Source organism: Fusarium solani (genome assembly GCF_023522795.1).
Source record: "Fusarium solani strain SB1 chromosome Unknown bctg00000004, whole genome shotgun sequence".
Taxonomy (NCBI): Eukaryota; Fungi; Ascomycota; class Sordariomycetes; order Hypocreales; family Nectriaceae; genus Fusarium; species Fusarium solani.
In genome coordinates, this window is record NW_027072152.1 from 175,890 (window position 1) to 192,309 (window position 16,420).

The following is a 16,420-nucleotide window of genomic DNA, read 5'->3' on the forward strand; positions in this document are numbered from 1 at the left end:
AATGAAGGAGGCAATGCCGAATGCTGGATTGCAGACAAGCTTGATGAGAAAAGATATCCAAAAGCAAGGCGCAAGGCCATATATATAGTCGCATCTTGGCTTACGACTCATGCGCAAATCACCAGTGTTCTGACTGGGTAGTTTCAGACCATATCCGACCCTTGTCCACCAAGAAACTCAACCTTTCCCCAGGCTGGAGCATGCCATCACCAGTACCGTCTGGGGTCCGGGGTGAGCTAACGGGGGTGGATCACCTCCATTTCATCGATAGCTGGGGGTGGCGTCGGGCCACATGCGGGGTAAAACCTAGAGTTTATGCGCGAATTATTACCCTGCAGAGTCTATGGGGAAGTTATCTCCGTCATATTTGGCCCGGTATCACTTGGTCGTGCCAAGCCGCCCCGTGGTTGTGCGGTAAGCGTGGCACAGGCCTGATATAACGTGGTTTCATTACCTAGACTCCAACTCGGCGGTCCGCTTATTATCCAAACAACATCTGCACTCTCCAACCATCACCACTTGCTCGTGGCCTGTGCAACTTGGGTGTGTGCAGATGGCTGCCTCGATAGGCCAGGGATGGTCTAACCCCCTTCCGTCACTTCTCCCCGTGGCCGAGCCTCTAGAGGAAGATGAGACCGGGTTTGTCATTGCATCATCATCACCGAAAGCTGGATGAGCTAATCCGCAACCAGGTCTGAGACGGGGTTTATTGCAGAGTTCGGCTTCGGGCCACCCCTGGACAATCGGAAGGAAGCCGAGTACTTTATGCACTTCATACATGAACTAGCACCATGGGTAATATCTCCTTTGGCAAGTTACTCCGCATCGTTGGGATAACCTCAGCTCCAGTTTGACGTCTGCGATCCGGCACGACACTTTGGCACAGAGGTTCCCAAACGCGCTCGCCATTTTCCCTTTCTGGCTTATTCGATACTTGCATTTTCGTCTCGCCAAATAAGTCTGAAGAGCGGAATTCCAGATGATAGCCATGAGACGTATCATAGCCATGCGTTGCGTATCCTTATCCCCATCCTCGATGACCCAATCGGGGCCGTCAATGAGAACGTGTTGGCGGGAATCGTTATATTGCGCTCATATGAAGAGATGACGGGTGAGTTGGCCAGATTCAACTTGGGAATCCCGGAAAAAATAACCAATTTTTAGATATGGATGGGAGCACTCATCTTACAGGTAGTTCAAGGTTGCTCAACTCTGAGTTTCGCTTCGCGGCCCAAGGCGGACTCGGAGAAGCAGCCAGCTGGGTTGTCCTGCGCCAGGACATGTATGTGTCTCTAACACGGTCGCGGCCACTCCGCACCAACATGGACAGCTACCGGGACTCTCAATCCTTTGTCGATACTTGTGACGAATCCCTGGCCAATCGAGTAGTCTTCATCTGTGGTCGGGTATTGGCATACGCTTTCGGACCAGAGTCGAGACTCGATCCCGTTTTGTGGGCTGAGCTAGGAGAAGACCTCAGGAGATGGTATGAGGCAACGCCGTGGAAAGTCTTGTCTTGGTCCCCCGAATCGCCAGCTCGAGAGGGTGGCGAGAAGTCTGTGTTCCCTACACTATGGATGGCACGCCACATACAGGGTACCTGATCCCCTCACGTTCATCCAGGGAGAATCGTTTGCTGATTGCCGTATGCAGTTCTAGGGTATCAGCATTACTACATTGCTCGGATGCTGCTCACCATATTCGATCCTCAACTGTGGACGCCTGGATTTGATGCAATCCGTTTACGAGCAGCTTCGGATGTAAGCTTCTGGAGAGAATACTCCATGAGGATATTTCACTGACCGAAATCAGGAGTCTGTACGGAAAGACTTGCGGACATTACTTGGCCTGACTATCAGCAACCCTAATCTGCCCACTGCCTACTTTACAGCACATCACACATTATACGCCTGTAAGCTGAAATCACTCCGCATTTTTGTTTTCTAGCGCTCTAACATTGGTTAAAAACAGGTGGAGTCTACCTCAAAGATGAGCGTGAGCATCAAGAAGTCTTTAGATTTCTAGAAGACATGTCGAATAGCATGGGATGGCCAACACGAGAGGTGGCTGCGCAGCTACGCAAGGACTGGGGCCTTGACAAGGGGATCCCGGAAAATGCCTCCATTTCTCCGCATCAGTTGAGTGCCCAAAGGTTCTCGGGGGACCAGGCCTGGGATCCGGAACCTGGGGTATGGGGTCAAGGCAGCCCCATGGACAAGGAAGAAAATAGCGTGATTCATTTGGGGTAGGCTAGTGCGAGCCAGTAAGCGAGGTGCGGGCTTGGTTTCCTTAAGAGACTGGGAGGGAAATATTCAGCGAGGCCACGCAACCTGGTCTGGTCTAGCCTCGTGGGGGCAAGACAAGGTTTCTGCCAGCTCCAACAAGTTCTTGAGTTTGGAATCGGATCTCTCCACCCGTTCTGAACTCTGGTTAACCGCGTACTTACTGCTGGTTCCCCTACGTTTACGAGCATCACACCACGGATGCATTGAGACTGGGAGCATTGAATATTTGATGTTGCTCGATACTTTCCAGCACGTGCACTTTGCAACCAGAAGCACTAGAAATGGAACTGAGAATGAACAAGTGATCGAAATCACCAAACCGGATTATGTGACCATAGACACGAAAGGAGAGTGACGGTGGCACAGCTTGTAATACGCTCTCCAATTCGTGATGTACTACTCATACAGAAGACCCCTGACAGCAGCTAAATGACGCATCACCCAGGGATAACATCACTCTTCCATCCTGGTTGGCCATCCCCATGAATCAAGGAGATGTTTCCTTCTATTCAAGTCATTAGTTTTGAAAACCGCAGCATGGCCCCAGAGGTACTTACGCAAGATCGGTAGACCACCCAAATTCTGTGGTCGTCTTGTCTAGAATATTGATGACGGCACCTTGCTGACTTCTTTGAGAACAACGATCTCCGACCATGGAGATTGCCATGCAGGCGGTTCTGGAACCGGAATTAGCTAGCTGCACAAGAGAGTAAAGTCTAGACTTACATGTGCATCGGGTTGATTTTACTCATCGATTCCGCGATTCCGCAAATAATCTCAAGATCGTTCCTTACCTGGGCCTGTTCGAGTCAGCTACTGCATGCAAGAATAAGTGTATCAAAGTTGCAAGCTTTCACTCTACTTACGTCGATCCAACGAGAGGCCTCTCGACGTGCTCTGCAGAGACGAGGTACACGAGGGTCATGGACAATTAAGAGTATCCTTGAGAGATGGTAGTACTGAAGCCCCGCAGCGATACAATCATTCAGCAGCCAGATCTCGGGGAAGGGTTCCCCATTGCACTTCCGTCTTGTCATGACTGGGGTAAAGGAAGCTGGAGTACTCCTCATCCAGGAGGCGGTCGATTCGAGGAGTTCATCATAGGTGGTCGTATCCTTCCCCTCTCCAAAACAAAACCTGACCACTTCCATCAGCTTAAGCAGCATTCTGTTCGTCCTGGAAAAATCGTCGCTCGTATGAGTGAGATGCTCCAGGCCAGACCGGTAGGTATCTTGGTCGATGGGGGCCTGGTTCATAACTGCCAGGAACAACTCTTGCCTCAGACATGCCCACATTACGGCGTCATGAAACGTGATGGGAACTCGAGTCAAAAGGGGGGACACATGCAGCCTGGACATGTCCAGATGTGGGAGGATCAAGTTTGATGAGGCATCGTTGTGTATTGAGGTGGCTGGAGGCGTAGATTAGTAAACCCATTTCAGATCATACAGTTAAGACAATACTGGATGGAGAAATAAGAAGGGATTTCCCCTTTATCAAGTTGACGCAGATGAGAAAGATGTCTAACCTTGAAGATTTTCACAGAAATGATAGAGTAAAACGGCAACGTCGAGATGAGACATGTCCATGCCTGACTGGATCATCTGTTGTAAGAAATCATCGTGAGATGGAAGCTGTCGCCTATAGACATCGAGTTCAAGGTTTGAAGCACCACCTTGAACAGCGTGAAGGTGTCCAGCGGCAACGACCAGGACCAGTTCTAGAAATGCGGGACATGTCGCAGCTATCGATGGAACGCATGTTGAGAGGTATTTGGTTGGGTCGTAAGAGTCGAATGCGGGCGCGATATATTTGATATAATGACGGAATAGCTTCGCCCTGGTACGATCGTTGAGTGGCGCAGGTGGTAGGTCGGCATTGGTGGATGTATGATCATGTGAGAAGGAGTTGAAGCTTGATGGGCTGTGGTTAGAGAAAGGGTGGTATTGACGAGGCCCACCTAAGGTCGCAATGCTGCCGCCAGCGTGTCCTGGCAGGGGCACATGATGCAGTCGTTGACAGGAGAAGATGGGCGGTTGCGAGAGGCCAGGATCGAGTCGGGGAGAACTCCCTGATGACCCTTGAATGGGCGAGACGTAATCGCGATCTGTCTGCTGCGCAAGACCCGCAGAACCGGCACTTGAAGTAGTCTCGAGAGATGCTACTGGCTGTCGATCGAGACCAGGCGGGGAGGTGCTGCGATCAAGATTCTGCTGTCGCAGGGGTTGTCGTGATTCCCCATCCGACTCGGCATCGTCGTCGTAATACCGAGCAACCTCTAGACTTTGATCGAGAAACTTGAGTCTCTTGCCGGCCGTCTTACACCATACCTGGGAGGTGGAAAACTCGGGCTGAGGCTCTCTGATGGATTAATTAGCACTGACGCATCTTGTGTCCTTATCGTGTTCCGGTTTAGCCGGCTACTCACCCGGTCTTGGATTTGTGCCGGAAGCGAACCCTGAGATTTCGGTTGCAGTCAATGTTCTTTTTGACGCACTGCGCGCAGGGTTTTTCCCCATCACCTGCAAGATGAGCCAGTCAGGGTACCCGCGACGAACATGTTGAACTGTGCAGCTGCTCGGTACTTACACTTTAGATGTCTATCAAGATGGGATTCCGTCAGACAATGTCGTCACCTGTGAGATCAGAAGGAATGGGGCAACTTGCCTCGCACGGCAATTCTAGGAAGGCGATCAGTCCCGGATGATCAAGATAGGCAGCTTGGGACTTACCTCGCACCCCGGCCTCCGAGGACCGGTGGGCGGCATGGCAGCGAGAAGACGGGACGAAGAGAGAAGGGAGCAAGGGTTGAGAAGCGGGTCTTCAAAGTCAGGGCTTCGCTGTTTATATCCCTTTTCGACCTACAGGGAAAATGTCCAAGCTCGTGGCGGAGACGAGGGCGGGGTAAATGCGGGGGACGGAGAGAAGCCCTTGGACTCACGAGAGGGACACACACTCTCTCTAGCGTGGGATGCCCAACATGGTAATATCTTGATCAAGATTGGGTCTTTGGCGGTTGACATCCACATTATGGTCGATGTGTATAAGAAAGGACGCTTGCCATGGTCTCGGTGGTTGTAGTTTACCACTCTGATCAGCACTCCTTTTCTAGAACAATTCTACTGCTCTCCGAGCACAAGTGGCGACGGCTTTTTTCCCAGTTGCCTATTTCTCCTCTAACCTCTTTTGTATCGTCTTGTTCAACCGATTGCCTTCATCTGGACCAGAGAGATGTCAGTCTCGGTTGCGTCTCTGGGCACCACGCCCTATGCTGCGGCATTAGGGGTGGTCGCAGTCGTCTACTTCCTAATCTACCCATTTGTTGTTTACCTCAGAGACTCCAAAGGTAAAATACATTCTGTCTTTCTGTGTTGCCTCAATACTTACTATGCCTAGGCCTTCGACGATTCCCAAACATGTCCACCTTCTCGGGCATATCCAACCTCCCCTTCATGATCCTCGCTCATGGAGGCGCCCGATCTTCCGCGATGGCCAAGATGCACAAGAAGGAGCCAATCCTTCGAACTGGCCCAAACACTTTGTCCTTTGGTAGCGTCAAGGCTATCAAGGGTATCTACGGTCACGGCACCCCTTGCACCAAAGACGAATCATACGTGCTCACGGCCGGAACTCATTTCCACTTGGCCGATGTCGTCGACAAGCCCGACCACGCACGAAAGCGAAAGGTTCTCTCTTCCGCTTACGCCCTTAAGAACCTCGAGGAATGGGAATACAAGGTCGCCGACAAGGTGCAGAGAATGATGAACCACTTTGAAAAGTGCTGCACGGCTCCTTTGCCCAAGGGCGTCAAGTATCCCAACCCCGAGGACGTCAATGTCGACTTCCGCGCTTGGTCCAACTTCTTCTCGCTCGATGCTATTGCCGACATCGGTCTCTCCGAGAAACTCGGCCTCCTTGACCGGGGTCATGATCGAGTCGAAGCGCAGGAGAAGAACGGTACCATTTTCGAAGCCAACCTCCGAGAATGCCTCTATCCCACTGCTCGCAAGCAATCTCTCCTTCTCTGGAGCTACGATAACTACAAGCTGCTTGATAAGATTTCCAACATCATTCCTTACTACAGACGCATGTCCGAATCGAGCCGAGGCTGGGATGCTATTGTCCTCCGACGTGCGAACCTCCGCCTGCAACGCTATAATGCCGGAGAGAAGCTTGATGACTTCTTCCAAGCTCTTATGGAGGACAAGAGCGGTAACCCCCACAACCTCGAATGGGGCGAGGTTGTTGCCGAAATCAACATTATGATGAATGCCGGAAGTGTCACTACTGCCATCGCCCTTGCAAACGTCCTCTACCAGCTGCTTCTCAACCCTGACAAGATGGAAACCCTGCGAAATGAGATCGACTCGGTTTTGGATCCCGATGAGATGGTTGCTCCTTACGACAAGGTGAAGCATCTTCCTTACCTTCGAGCATGTCTGGATGAGTCCCTTCGACTTTGGCCTCCTACCCCCCAGAGCCTTGGTCGCAAGACTCCTCCTGAAGGCACAACAATCATGGGCCAGTACATCCCAGGCAACACCACTGTTGGTATCTCGGCTCTCGTGGCACACCGTGACGAGACCGTCTACCCAGAGGCCGAAAAGTACCTCCCAGAGAGATTCCTTGGCGAAAAGGGCAAGGAGCTCCAGTCTTGTTTCATCACCTTCTCAGCTGGTGCCAGAGGTTGTATTGGCCGCAACATCTCCTACCTTGAGCAGGCTGTTTGCCTTGCCTCCATCGTACATAGGTACGATTTCGCTCTGCCTGCAGGCTTTGAGCTCAAGCGGGAGGAGACCATGAACCACATCTTGGGAGAGATGCCCGTCAAGGTGTGGCGAAGAGATTTTGGTGAGGAGGAATGAGGGATGAAAAGGCATAGAGCATAGCGAACTTGATATTGAATTTGTAATTGGGAACAGAAGAATAGGCGTAGATTGTACCGCCTCGTTATGAATAAATTGAACCAAACTCGAATCATTCGACTCCTTGTTAGACAAGATCCGACTCCTTGACCAAGATATCCCTGGTGACTTCATGTATATCACGAAGACCTGCGAGGTGCATGTTCATGGTCAAATCACCACACATGGCTCGAAGCACATGTCTGACTCCCTCTTCTCCCCAAGTGCCAACCCATACGCATATGGGCGGCCAACGAGCACACACTTGGCTCCTAGAGCGATTGCCTTGATGATATCAGCACCACATCTGATACCACTGTCAAAGATGACATCAATCTTGTCTCCAACAGCATCGACAATCTTCGGCAGCATTCCCAAGCTGCTGGCCCCACCGTCCTGCTGTCTTCCACCATGGTTGCTCACAACGATTCCTTGGACGCCCACTTCAACGCACTTCTTGGCATCGTGCACACTTTGGATGCCCTTAAGAACAATAGGTCCATCCCAGTGCTTCTTGAGGAACTCGACGTCCTCCCAAGAGTGTGAGTGTCCGGGGAATACAATTTTGGCCCATTCTCGGGCTGCCGGGCCAAGACTGGCTCCAGTTGTTCCGCCTTGAGCTGACTGGTACACGCCACTGGGGGCGCTAGAGATGTCGTATCCATGCTTTTCTTTGAATTGCTTTTGGAAGACAGGATCTGTCAACCCAATTTCCACGCCGATATGATCTGGGTGGATGAACGGGTTGTATCCATTGTCCAGATCACTGGGACGCCATCCGAGTACATAAGTATCGAGTGTGACGAATAATGCAGTGTAGCCAGCAGCCTTGGCTCGCTTCAAGAGGGAGATGGTGATGTCGTCATGCTCACGGCTTGGCCAGTAAAGTTGGTACCACCGAGGAGCCCCAGGACCGTTTGCAGCTGCCACGTCCTCGATGCTTGTGCTTGATGCCGTACTCAGGATGTATGGAATGCCAAGGGAAGCAGTGGCTCGGGCGGTAGCAGCCTCTCCCTCAGGATTAAAGATTTTTTGCACGCCGATCGGGGCAATAGCAACTGGGAAGGGCAGGGCTTGACCGAGAACCGTTGTCGTCGTGTCTGAAAACCTCTCATTCCCAGCATCGTCCTTTCGGCTGGGTACCAGTCGCCTAGGCACAATGGACCAACGAGTGAAAGAGGTGAGATTGTTCCGGTATGTTGACCCGGCTCCGCAGTTACCGTGGATGTAGCCCCAAGAGGTTGCCGAGAGGACATTCTTGGCCATAGGCTCCCATTCTGATGACTGAAAGGTGAACGAAGGTCGAGCAAAGTGGAGTCCAGCATCAAAGATGGACTTTTCATACTCGAGAGCATCGGAGCTTGTTACAGGAGCCATTGTGAAGGATTGAAACGTAAGTAGAGAAAGTTGGTTAATGATACGATTCTTGGCACAGGTTGCAGTTGAAACTCTTATATCTTCATGAATGATACCTATTACCTCGGTTATCTACCATGGCGCGGCAATTACATCATGGCCATGAGAGTATTTTGCATTCTTTCATCATCAATTGAGTTTCTAGCTGAGGAATTTCCCGATGAAAAGGCAAAACAAGAGTTGGGAAGCATAATGACGTCGAAGATAACAGGATATAATGGGGCTCAACGGGAACTTCGGAAGAGTCGGGATGACTGTGGATCTTGGAGATCAAGATACGAACTTTGCATCAGATTGTGGGGATTGATGAATTGGTAACATTTATTGGGATTACTCAAAGAAAAAAACATGTGCCTGAGAACACGGCTCTGTATGGCCCATGCCCAACTTGAGCTATCAATCGTGTTTTACGTTCAGCCAGCCCCGACAACTTCCGGGCTTACAAGCCGGCTTCCGGCTTATTAGCACTGCCTTTCAATTTCCAAACGTATTGGATTAGCAGACCAGGACAAGTAATGAGGGGGGTGATGCTACTCGGCCTCATTCGGTGGGCTGGCTTGTAGTTCTGGTCGCTCATGAGGGGTGGTTTTGTGTCTACAGTTGTTCGTTAAGGAGCAGGTAGGGAGTCCAGGGAGCTTAAACAGGTATACTACAAGAACTTTCAATAAATCAACTTATTTATTTAAAGACAAGTTATTAGTTGACATAGTTAACGTTTGTGGGCGCAGGGCCCGTTAACCGCCCATCGGCGGAAAGGATTATTATCTTGGCGAAGAAGAATATGTTCCGGCCGGGGGACTAGGGAAAGACTCGCCTCGCTCCTCACTACCATACAAGCTCTACCCTCCCTCATTTCCTTAAGGCTATTCAGCAACTCAGCGGGATTACATTCTCAATACACAAGTATAGGGTATTTGTCCTCTCGTCTTCACAAGTGACATGGAACGGTGCTGACTCACCTAATCACGTCATCATCCTGTTGAATGGGACAGGTATAGCGGCCCACTAACTACCTGGTGTATCTTATCAGTCGTCTTAGCCAGAAGCATCCACTTCTTTGCCTTTTAACTCCTCCAACTCATCTCTTACCATGACGATGTCTTTGGACCTCGAGCGCGTTGACGAGCTCCTCGGCAAAGCACAATGTCTCGTCAAATCCCTCGCTTCGCTACGGCCGACTCTCGAAACACCAAATGGTCTAATACGGAATGAGTTGGCCATCACTCTCCACGATTTGACTGTCGTCGCGCGCGACACACTACACTTGACATCGGATCTTTCGTCTCTGGCCAACAGTATCGTGACTTCAAGACCTAGCAGTTCCGACCATTCACAAGACCTATCGCCGACCCCTCCCACCTCCATTAGCAGCGTATCGTCCACATTGTCGAAAGAGATCGACACCCCCGTACAAACAAGTGCAATTGTCGACGCGCCAACCCCGCCACATACAGATCTCGCCCACGTCGCAAACATCAATGCCGCACCTGCGCTGGGTATCGCTTTGGGGCCAAGGAAGCGATTGCCTTCCTCGGCGGGAATAAGCGATAGCAATGTTGAATATGAACTTGGCGCCAACAAGCGACACTGCCAAGGTGACGAGCAAGTGTCCGAAGACGATCATCTCTCTCGCAACACAGCATCTTCGAACTACATGCCAATGGACGTGAGAAAACTCATCTACAAGATCAAAAACCGTGATAAACTGTCTCGAATCCCCACCTTTTCGATCGCCGACCCCCAACTACCGTCATGCTCCGTCGAGTAGCTGCTGTCCAAGGCGGTCCAGCCATACGGCAGTTCTGCTCTCTCATCCACACGAGACGATCTCGAGAAACCGAAATGGGCCTTTTGCGAATTCACACTTCTGGTCTTGAGCGAGCCTTGGAGTTAACAAGGACGCTTCGAGTCTTGACGGGGCGGACGGCCGTCAGCACCTTTATTACACGTCTCGTCCAGTTCCACATCGCTGAGGCTGTTGATGATACTAAAGCGGGACGACTGCGAGCCGACGGGGAACAAATCAAGCAAGCCATGAACAAATTTGGGTGGGGAGAAGCAGAACGGCCAAGATTCTTCCAGTACCTCAGGCAAGGGCGCTCTTGGCGTTCGATCTGTGGGCAGTATGTCGGACTTTTGAGCTTGATACCGCTCAAAGCCGAACAACCGTATGGCGTCTCAGCGAAAGATTTCCTCAGCATGAAGGGGAGCGAGTTGGACACGTTCTTACACATGATTGACAACCCGTTCGTGGCTCGCCTTACAGACGCAGCCTCGGCGTTTCAGGATATGGTGATGGGTAGCAGGGAGGACGCTGAGTTCATCTGGGAGAAGAACCAGCCCGAGTTGTACAAGTGGCATGGGCATCTACCCGAGACCGATGTACTCTCTCTCGTCCAGCCTCAAGCCAGCTGTGAGGAGTGTCTTTTTGATAAGAAGGACTTTGTTGACGCCCCCAACCCCCCTGGCTGGCCTGAAGACTGGGCTTGGCCAGCTCACCCGCTTCTTATTCCGTCTTCTCACAAGCAATGCGATTTTTGTGACGGCGATGGCAATTGCTCCTGTCGTCAGACGAGAGTGGGTGCAGCTTGCAGACCCCAGGTCAAGTCGTTCGGAAAACAAGGAATAGGTCTGCAGGCCATCGCCCTGCATGAAGGCGACCTGGCCTGCCGCAAGGGTGATGTTCTCGGGCAACTAACTGGTCGCCTAGTCCCAGCTGACACACACCCGCACAACTCGCTCTGGATTGTCGAGATGCGGCGTCTTGACATTCGCGGTGATCCCATCGTTTGTCAGATTGACGTTGGAGGGGTGGCCAGTACTTTCCGGAACTTGAACCATTCATGTCGTTCCTCGGCAAGAATGATACCTCGCCGAGCGTCTGGAAGATGGATCATGGTTGTCGAGGCTACAAGGGACATACGACATGGGGAGCAGATTACTATCAATTTTGGCAAGGCCTTTTTGCGCAACCAAGGACTACGGTGTGAATGCGAGGGGTGCCAAGTTCCTTCTTGACGTAGTATATAGGCTATCAGTCATAGAGACGAAATATAGATACCTTCATTTTAATTCTGGCATATCTATTATTTTCACGCCTCCTGTCTCTTGATGTTGAAGTCTCGGGATTGTCAAGTGAGTGCACGGGCCACTGATGCTGTTTTGCAATAATGGCCCGTGCGCAGTATGAATGTTGCCCACGTTTGACTACAAGTCTACAACTGCTTGAAGGATAACAGAGAGTTTAGAACTGGCATGTATTCTTGCATGTTTTTATAATACAAGTAGAAGAACTCTTGATATGCATACTTTGTTTATTAGAGGCATATAATACACTTTCTGGAACAAGAGAGATATTTAACAGGGATATTAATAACTTTGTTCACGGAGCGTCCTGATGAAACTACCTGCACATCTGCGTACTTGATACCGCTTCTTTCCGGGCTACTCCAACGTCGCTTAGCAGCATGATTCTACCCTCTGAGCTCAGCCTAGTGTATCTAGAAAGGGCTCATCCTGGGGATCTCATAACAGTCGGGCTTTGGTGCGTCGATGACCGTTTCTTATGCCTCCAACGACGGGCCAGGAACGGGCATACGAGACATGGAACATGAACATCATGGTAGGACTTGCGAATCCCGATGTCGGAAAACTTGCCCTCGGAATTCCGTTTCAGGGGCGGATCCCCTACTTTTCCGTCCCCTCCTTGACCGTCGAGTTACGCCGAGGCGGTGCCAATCTAGAATCACGCACGCGCCCAATTCGCGGACTGGCTATACCAAGATAGAAACCACGAGGCTTGGAAGAAATGACGAGAATGGGCTGTGCCAAGTCAGTGAAAGGACTGCCCAGCCGATCACTTCAGGTGGGTTGGTTGGGCCAGACTAGCGACGCTCTCATTCACCCGCTTGGATGCTAATGGCTATGGCTCAAAGCTAACAGGCAGCCCATCCCAAGTGGAGAATATTGAAAAGGGAAGGGAAAAAGAATGAGGGCCCTTCAACGGGGGTAGGATGACGGAATTTACCAGTTCTGTGATTCGTCCCATCCTTGCCCGAAAGGATCCGATCGCTGTCTCCTTTTAGTCGAGGTTCCGGGTCTGGTGGGAGGTAAAATTTTCAACCTGGGACTGAAGTGCTAGCGCTGGGACGTTATGGATTTTCAGGGTCAAATCGTCCCCCGCGAAAAGGCGCTCGTGAATGAGCGGCACACGCACACACGTGTCAACGTGCACGCATCGTCAACATTCGCACTCGCTCACTTTGGTAAGTGTGATCGTGTAATGTTCTCGACTATGGCAAAGCGATCAAGACCCATCATATATCTTCTTCCAGTCGTCCTCCTCCAGGATCTCCTTTTCCATCTGCTCCAGAAATTCCACTTGTGCCCTGATGAAAGCCCTGGCACCTGACACATCAAATGGGCTTTTACGCTCAATGTCTCTATCCAACCCTTCTCGACGAGCTCTGAAACGGTTCTCCAGCATCGCGAACCGATACTGTGCGTACTCGGAGTACAGCTCATCAATGTTGGAGATGGGTCGCACTAGCTTAAGAACAGTGTCATCTCGGGTTGTCCAGGATCGCGCTCGGAACGCAGTAACCATGCTGACTCGCTCCGAGCCTCCTAGGGTTCGGAGAGCTTGGTGATCAATGTACCGTCCCTGAAGAACTACGGCGTAGCCCTACACATGCGTGAGCGTGTATCAATTGTATCTTTATCTGATGGACTTACTCTTTGAGGACCTCGCACTTTGATAACACTCCCGTCAGCCGTCTTCAACGCTGTCTCGCCTCCAGTCATGCCTGTGCAGTCCGAGAGCATGGTGACACAAACGAATGCATAGCTATCATTGTGCCAGCTAACAATCGCATCGTTCTTGTCCTCCACCTTGGGCTTCTCGATCTCTTTCTCTCGAACGCGCTCTCTGTTTCGATCTTGTTCTAAGGGTGATAGATGCGGGATACTCGGTCCCGAGACGTTGATATGGGCGATGTCGTAGTCCATAACAGGCACCACGTCGATGCTTGCCAGGTTGGAAATGATGCGCAGCGTTTCCGGATCTTTCCAAGCATTGTAAATGAACGGTGCATGTCTTGAATATACTGTCAGCCAGGGGAAATGCTGTCCTCCTTGTGAAGGTGAACTTACTCGCGGGCATATCCTCGAAGCTGGCATTCAGCATACTTGCTCGAGAACCGATGTGAGGACCAGATCTGCTTGCTCGTGAACAGTTCTCTTCTCATTTCGCCAATTGCTTCCTCGGAGAAGAGACGAAACGGTTCAGTCACACCGATTGGTGAGATGCCCTGGCTATCTGGGTAGCCCAGATCCTGCAGAGACCAGACCCGAGAGGGCGGCTCAAAGTGCAAATGCTTAGAAGCATCAAAAGATAGACTGCGGGAACCTTTGTTTCCTGGAGACGTGGGTAGAACAGGTGCTGCCTCCTGGAAAGCAGTTGGTGCTGGGGCCATGACGATTGTTCGCGCTGATGCAGCCTCGACTATCACAGGCTGTGGCGATTCTTAATGTGTGGTATTTATCGGCCGAGCAGTCTCGTATGCCCTGGATAGATCAACCCCAGGGCGAAAGGAGTCAAGCCCTGAGTCGTGCTGCGCTGTATCGTGCGTGTATCCACAAGCTGCCCATGAGGGCACTCGGGCGGTACGTTCCTCTTTCGGTTCCTGTTCGCCCGGAGAGCCACATGCCAGGACTCCTCTGACCCGGGATTTGCAATATCTAAAGCAGATTGCGAAATCCCACATGGCAGGGAACCCCTACAGTCAAAGATTTCCGGCCTTCACTAACCCCTGGGAGGCACAACATGTAAGCCTTCCACAGGCAGTATCCCCCACTTACCAAGGTTCACTTCCCTTACTCGCGCCCAAACGATCAGATCCACGGCTCAAAGCTTCCAAGTCCACGGTTTAGCACAGAATTTTAGTTCCTGATTGCGTGATGACCCAAGGTCGTGAAACGGTGTGGATGGGGGACTTGGATCAGAGGGACCTCAGCTCGTTTAGGTCCTGGGGCAACTAATTAGTGGTCCCACCAGCCTGACAGGCACGATTTGGAGGTGGGAGGAAAAGAGATAAATACATCCATTAATTACTCGACCTACCTTTCTCTCACCATTTCCTCTCTTCACTGTCGACAAAACTCGAATTATACTCATCATGGGTACCGCTAGCACCTCTCATTCTTGGCCAGAGACGCTTAGGCGTTGGTACCGAGGCACACTGTACCAGGCAGTCATCTTGGGCATTGTGAGCTTCAGTCAACAGGGCATATGGACTGCTCTAGCCAGTAGATCAACCAGTATTTGACCCATGAGACTCCTCCGCTGACTGTTAAATCCACAGGCATGGGCGCCGGTGGTCTGGCAACCCCTTATTTTGTCAACGCCGCCAATGTCATCACGTATGTCATCATGATCATATTCAGCCCAATCTTTGCCGTCCTCGGCAAATAGGGTTCAGCTTGAAGTGGATTCTCGTCGTCATCGGCACGATTGGATATCTCCCTTACTTTGGCGCACTATACTGCAACAGCGTCTACGGAACACAGTGGTTTCTCCTTTTCGGAGCCGTGACCTGCGGCTTCTCTGCTGCTGCTTTATGGACTTCCGAGGCAGCCATCGCCGTTGCGTATCCCGAAGACAACAGACGAGGGCTGTACATCAGCTTGTGGATGGCCATTGGGCTTGTTGGCACTGTCATCGGAAGCTCTATTCAGCTGGCTCTCAACATTCACGACTCGCAGCAAGGTAGCATCTCCACAAACACCTACCTCGCCATGATCGGTCTTTCATGCATTGGACTCCCGCTCTCTTTGACCATATCTCCCCCGAACAAACTCATCCGAACCGATGGCACCAAGCCAACGTTCAGTTCTGGACAGTCCCGCATACCCCTGAAGGAGGGGGTTTCTGGACTGTGGAAGGCTCTCAAATCTCGACACATTGTCTGGCTCATGCCAATCTTCATCACAGTTCGCTGGAGCTATACATACCAGGGTAACTACCTTGCCGTTTACTTCACCGTCAGGGGGCGTGCGCTGGCTGGCTTCGTCCAGACTATGTGTGGTATTGCCTCCACCATTGGATGGGGGCGGTTGCTCGATTCCCAGAAGGTATTCAAGAGCAAGCGGGCCCTATGCAATGTGGGATGGTACTCTATGCTGTTGGTATTTGTGGTGCAATGGATCTTCAACTTTTACATGCAGGCAAACCTCCAGTCACGAGTGCCAGCTCCCATCCTTGACATTTATTCCCCTGATTATGCCAAGGCCATCGTTGGCTATTGTCTCTTTAGGTGAGTTTGAAACACTTCGTCCCAAAGACAAATACACTAACAACCAAACAGCATTGCAGGAAATGCCTCCGTTGTGTGGACATACTGGATCCTAGGGCTTTACAACAACGATGTCGATACTCTTGCATACACCAGCGGTATCCTGCGATCGGCCGAGAGTCTGGGTTTTGCTTGTGCATATGGAATTGGGTCCAAGGAAAATGTGTCGCTTATGGCGAACCTGGCCGTCTCGTTTGCTGTTTTTGCTGCCAGTGTCCCCTTCACCTGTTACGTGGCTTGGAAGAGTGCTGCTCTAGAGGGTAAAGACGATAGGATGCAAGACCAGGAACGGTCCGATGGTTCATCAAGCCCAGTGGCTGAAAGTTCTGACAAGTCGCCGGCTATTATTACGGCTAGCGTCTGATCTATTACTTAAAGCTACGAGGGTCAAGTTTTCAAGGGACTAATGCACCTAATCAGGTCATTTCCCTCTTCAATAAGACAGGCATAGTTAGCCGGTCAC

The 16,420-nt window shown here is 51.2% G+C and overlaps 8 protein-coding genes across 8 annotated transcripts; 5 read left to right on the forward strand and 3 right to left on the reverse strand.

The window, feature by feature from the left end:
* Window positions 1-553: 553 nt before the first annotated feature.
* Window positions 554-2,249, forward strand: MRS44_007106 (uncharacterized protein; the record flags this gene model as incomplete). The annotated part of the gene is made up of 7 exons (XM_065620396.1): window positions 554-639; window positions 693-795; window positions 850-1,111; window positions 1,165-1,596; window positions 1,660-1,760; window positions 1,813-1,912; window positions 1,972-2,249. 7 exons carry the CDS (start codon window positions 554-556, stop codon window positions 2,247-2,249), a joined length of 1,362 nt encoding a protein of 453 aa, XP_065476468.1.
* A 489-nt stretch (window positions 2,250-2,738) lies between these two features.
* MRS44_007107 (uncharacterized protein) lies at window positions 2,739-5,314 on the reverse strand (the record flags this gene model as incomplete). The annotated part of the gene is made up of 8 exons (XM_065620397.1): window positions 2,739-2,790; window positions 2,843-2,962; window positions 3,012-3,085; window positions 3,152-3,696; window positions 3,814-4,646; window positions 4,714-4,781; window positions 5,018-5,146; window positions 5,240-5,314. 8 exons carry the CDS (start codon window positions 5,312-5,314, stop codon window positions 2,739-2,741), a joined length of 1,896 nt encoding a protein of 631 aa, XP_065476469.1.
* A 387-nt stretch (window positions 5,315-5,701) lies between these two features.
* MRS44_007108 (uncharacterized protein) lies at window positions 5,702-7,150 on the forward strand (the record flags this gene model as incomplete). The annotated part of the gene is made up of 1 exon (XM_046272933.2): window positions 5,702-7,150. One exon carries the CDS (start codon window positions 5,702-5,704, stop codon window positions 7,148-7,150), a length of 1,449 nt encoding a protein of 482 aa, XP_046129360.2.
* A 210-nt stretch (window positions 7,151-7,360) lies between these two features.
* MRS44_007109 (uncharacterized protein) lies at window positions 7,361-8,566 on the reverse strand (the record flags this gene model as incomplete). The annotated part of the gene is made up of 1 exon (XM_046282244.2): window positions 7,361-8,566. One exon carries the CDS (start codon window positions 8,564-8,566, stop codon window positions 7,361-7,363), a length of 1,206 nt encoding a protein of 401 aa, XP_046129359.2.
* A 1,129-nt stretch (window positions 8,567-9,695) lies between these two features.
* On the forward strand, window positions 9,696-10,373 carry MRS44_007110 (uncharacterized protein; the record flags this gene model as incomplete). Its single annotated transcript, XM_065620398.1, has 1 exon — window positions 9,696-10,373. The coding sequence occupies one exon, from the start codon at window positions 9,696-9,698 to the stop codon at window positions 10,371-10,373; it is 678 nt and encodes a 225-aa protein (XP_065476470.1).
* Window positions 10,374-10,447: 74 nt separating this feature from the next.
* On the forward strand, window positions 10,448-11,623 carry MRS44_007111 (uncharacterized protein; the record flags this gene model as incomplete). Its single annotated transcript, XM_046284229.2, has 1 exon — window positions 10,448-11,623. One exon carries the CDS (start codon window positions 10,448-10,450, stop codon window positions 11,621-11,623), a length of 1,176 nt encoding a protein of 391 aa, XP_046129358.2.
* A 1,288-nt stretch (window positions 11,624-12,911) lies between these two features.
* Window positions 12,912-14,079, reverse strand: MRS44_007112 (uncharacterized protein; the record flags this gene model as incomplete). Its single annotated transcript, XM_065620399.1, has 3 exons — window positions 12,912-13,289; window positions 13,340-13,700; window positions 13,757-14,079. The coding sequence occupies 3 exons, from the start codon at window positions 14,077-14,079 to the stop codon at window positions 12,912-12,914; spliced, it is 1,062 nt and encodes a 353-aa protein (XP_065476471.1).
* Window positions 14,080-14,781: 702 nt separating this feature from the next.
* Window positions 14,782-16,321, forward strand: MRS44_007113 (uncharacterized protein; the record flags this gene model as incomplete). The annotated part of the gene is made up of 4 exons (XM_065620400.1): window positions 14,782-14,911; window positions 14,968-15,025; window positions 15,085-15,918; window positions 15,970-16,321. 4 exons carry the CDS (start codon window positions 14,782-14,784, stop codon window positions 16,319-16,321), a joined length of 1,374 nt encoding a protein of 457 aa, XP_065476472.1.
* Window positions 16,322-16,420: the final 99 nt, after the last annotated feature.